General features: G+C 59.2%; 1 protein-coding gene across 1 annotated transcript in view; it reads right to left on the bottom strand.

Annotated features, from left to right (window-relative positions):
• Positions 1-2,630: 2,630 nt before the first annotated feature.
• NAA40 (N(alpha)-acetyltransferase 40, NatD catalytic subunit) overlaps positions 2,631-3,863 on the bottom strand; it is a 12,745-nt gene continuing 11,512 nt past the window's right edge. The window contains exon 8 of the mRNA XM_014537984.1: positions 2,631-2,952. Coding sequence (XP_014393470.1) covers positions 2,732-2,952 — 221 coding nt within the window. The 3' untranslated portion in view covers positions 2,631-2,731. The remainder of the gene's footprint in view (positions 2,953-3,863) is intronic.

The raw sequence follows: 3,863 nt of genomic DNA, 5'->3' as shown, positions 1-3,863 counted from the left end.
CGTCCCCCATAAGGATTACACTGGGCCCGTTGGATCCTCTCCCACTTCCACACGCTTAATTTAGTCACATCTGCAGAGTCCCCTTTGCCATGTAAAGTGACCTATTCAGATTCCAGGGCTCAGGACCTGGACATCTTTGGGAGGCCACAATTCTGCTGGTCACACCACCTTAATTTAAAATCATGAACACTGAGGCTCAGAGAGGCTAATTGACTTGCCCACTGTCATATAGTAAATGGCCAAACCAGGCCTCAAACCCAGGCCTCCCAGCCCCGTTCCTGACATAGTATCTGCCAGGACCGCAGCCTCCCCCCACCCAGCAAGCACACCACGCAGACACCATCCTCCAGACTCGGCCCCCGCAGGCCCCTGCAGACAGACACAGGAAATGCTGGTTGGGAGGACAGGGAGCCCGATTTCTCTGCAGGGGATGGGAGAGGGACGCTGAAAGGTGACCAGGCTTCAGGCCTAGAACCACACGAAGAACCAAAGGGAGAATGGGGCTCAAGCATGCCCGGTCACTCGCATCCACCCCCAAGTGTGACCCTGCCCACATCCACGTGCCACGGGCCCAGCAGGCTGTGGGAGACAAGGGCCCAGGAGCTGCGGGCTCGATCAGGGCCCTCGGGCCAGGGCTCTGAAGGACTTGCCTGTAACCACTCGCTTCTCGTCAACTGGCACCGTGGCCTGAGATGTGCAGCTTTGGGCTGGAGTGGTCCTGCTAGGACAGGGGACCGCTGTCCCTTTGGGTTCCAGGAACACAGAGTGAGGACCCCCAGTCAAAACCCTGGGCAGGACAGTGGAGTTACCCCAGACACCTCTCCTGTCCTGGGGTCACATTCTTGCTACATGGCAGCCCGTGGCCTCATGTGTCCACAGCAACCTGAGCTCGCAGCTCAAAGCCTCCGGAACCGTCCAGCACGGCCAGGGGTGAACTGAGGAGGGGGTGGAGGATTAAAGCAGACAGACAAGAGAATACAGTTGGGACCAGGTGGATCCTGCCTGGGTGAGGACACTGACCCAGCCTGTAAGCGAAGCTTTATTTTATAGTCAGAGCACACAAAGCAAAGCAAGGGGAGTAGTCAACATGTTTACAATGTTCTTGTGAGTTTCAAATCTATTTCCTCACTCAAGCCTTGTTTTGGCAGCACTTGCTGCACCTCCCACAGCCCATTAGCTACCGAGGAACAAGGGGGGACTATAAGGTCAGGCTTCATTGTGCTAGGAGGGCTGCCCTCCCAGCTGGGACTTGTATGTGGCTCTGCCACAGGCCAGTCTGAGGCTTGACCCTATGGCCGCTCCCTACAGCCTCCCGGAGTGAGGCAGGGGACAGGGGTGACCCCGTTGTTTGGGAGGTGATAGCCATGAGCTCCCTCCCCCCAAAGACAAGGGAGCTGTTGAGGAACCTGCCGGTGACAGGCGGATATTCCTCCCTCAGCATCCAGCCTGGCTTAGGTCTGCACTTCAGATCCTACATCCCACTCCCCTGGCCAGTATCCCACCCTGTGAACACCTCCCGGCATTCAAGGCCCTGCCCCTCAGGCCCAGACACAGACTGGCCTGCGTGGAAACAAGGCTTTTAGGAGGCAGCCACCACTCCCCACCCCTCAGGGAGGAGCCATGGGCACTGGGCCCCCCAGGCATCACTGGACACCACACAGAGGCCAGGAAAGATTAGACAAAAGGGAGAGCAGGGTTCATCCTGAGCTGCTGTCAGCACAGATCAGGAAACAGCCCTGCCCAAGAGGGTTTCGGGAGATGTGTTCTGGCACCCAGGGCCCTTCAGCTTTAACTGGCAGCTCTGCCCTCCATCCTGCCCAGAAGGCCTGGCAGCAGCTCCACAGGGAGCACTGGACCTGGGTCTGTCCAGAATCACCCGGAGCAAGGGACCCCGGCAAAGAGAATGCAAAGGAGGCGAAAGCTGCCCTCCAGGTGGGGACAGCCGTCTGAGGGTTCCTTCCAGACACCGGAAGTCAGGATCCCAGCTCAGTGTGGAGCGTTTCCCAGCTAAGGCGGCCCCCCCCAGTCCCCCAGGAAGGGCCCTAGGGATGGAGGAGCAGCAACTCCCCAAGCAGAGGAGAAGGGACAGAGAAGCGCAGGGAGAAGCCAGCCAGTCCATAAGCACTTACGGATGTAGCGATAGAAGGTAAGGGCCCTGGGGCTGACATAAAAAAGCAAGACACTGTCCAGTCCCCCAACTAGGAAGGACATCGCCACCTGAGAAATGGTTGGAGCTCCGACTGAGGGCAGGGAAGGCTGGCCCCACAGGAAAGAGGCCTCCAGCAGCAGAGCTGGCCCCAATGAGCGACACACACACACACACACACACACACACACAGCCTTGAGCTTGGCACAACCAGGGGAGCTAGAGAAGGTGAGCACAAAAGGCTGCCCAACAACAACAGTGTTTGTTTTCCCAAGTGAAAACCTTTCAACACAGGAAAGCATGCGAAGGAAGGAGCCCTCCCAGACAGCAGGGGGAACGGCTGGGCTCCCAGGACCCACCACGCCATCAGCCAGCCGGGACATGAGGCCAGGCGGGCCCCCTTCTCCACACCCCCACCCGACACCAGCCTCAGCTCAAGTATGGAGGCAGAAGCCCAGGGGGAAGGCACGATGAGTTTCTGAAGCATGATTTACATAGACTTTATTGTTCCAAGGTGGGTCCTACCCAGCAGGCCTTATACACTGAATTACATGGTCCCATGATCACAATGGAGAAATCAAGAGGTCATATTGCAGAAGGGGCCACTGTCGCTGAAGGACATGCTCCAGGGGAGGCGGCCAGGAATGCGGCAGACATGATCAGGACAGACGGGCTGTGCGGTCCGGTCCCAGGGGAGGGAGGACAGCCCCTCACTCCCGCTTCTTGTAGCTCTCCAGGTTCGACAGCACCCAGCCCGGCGGCACGAGGATGCACAGGAAGCAGGAGGTGAGCGCAATGGCGACATCCTGCATGGAGCACAAGGAAGGAAGCCCCACAGTAAGAAACGGCCCAGGAGCCGGATGTCTGAGCAGCTTCCCAGGCAGCAGAAAGCCCCCCTCGTGGAGTGAAGGTTCAGGCTGCAGGGGAGGAACACAGCAGGTCCAAGGCCCACTCCAGGCCCTGAGGTCAAGGGTCAGACATGGAAGGGGGGGCGGGGCAGCCTGGGTTAGAATCCATGGAGAAATCCACCATCAGGTGATCAAGTGAAGGAACAGGAAGGAGGATGTAACCCCGTTTATAGCTGCGGTTGGGACCCAGGAACCTCACCTGGGCTGATAACGCACCCCACCCCCTGCTGCCTTAGACACCCCGCTCCTCCCCCTCCCTCCCAGGACCTAGGCACCCCCCCGGGGCCAGGGGATCAAGCTTGTTTCAGCCATTTCCACATTCCCTATTGCTAAGATGCTGTTGTTTTGACAAGTCAATGCGCTGCTCCTAAATCTCCGTCCCCTCAGCCGGAAATGGAGTTCATGCCTTTCTTCTTGGGTCCGGGCAGGACTGACGGGACCCGCACAGCAGTCTGGGCGCAGTGCCTGGCCCCAGCGGTGCCGGCTGCAGCCATTATCACTACGATCTCCTCCATCGCAGCGACCTTCCAGGCCTGCGAACCTGGATGCAGGGCTGGCACTCAGGGCCGGCCTGCCATTGACGCAATGGGTAACGAGGAAGCTGTCAGTCAGGGCTAACCCCCCCCCCCACGTTTCCTGGGACTGCAGACACCTGTTGGGGTCCTCTTGCCCCCCCCTTCCCTAACCATTAGTAGCGGTAGCAACTACTATCCGCGTTGACAGTCGTCAGGCACCCACAGGGACCGACCGGCAGGCTGTGACCCGAAATCCTGGGGCGGACTGCCCGACGGGGGCCCGGGCCGTCCCCT

The sequence above is a fragment of the Myotis brandtii genome, unplaced genomic scaffold (assembly GCF_000412655.1).
Source record: "Myotis brandtii unplaced genomic scaffold, ASM41265v1 scaffold187, whole genome shotgun sequence".
NCBI lineage: Eukaryota > Metazoa > Chordata > Mammalia > Chiroptera > Vespertilionidae > Myotis > Myotis brandtii.
Note: the sequence above shows the minus strand (reverse complement) of the source record. Positions and strands in the feature narration are given on the sequence as shown.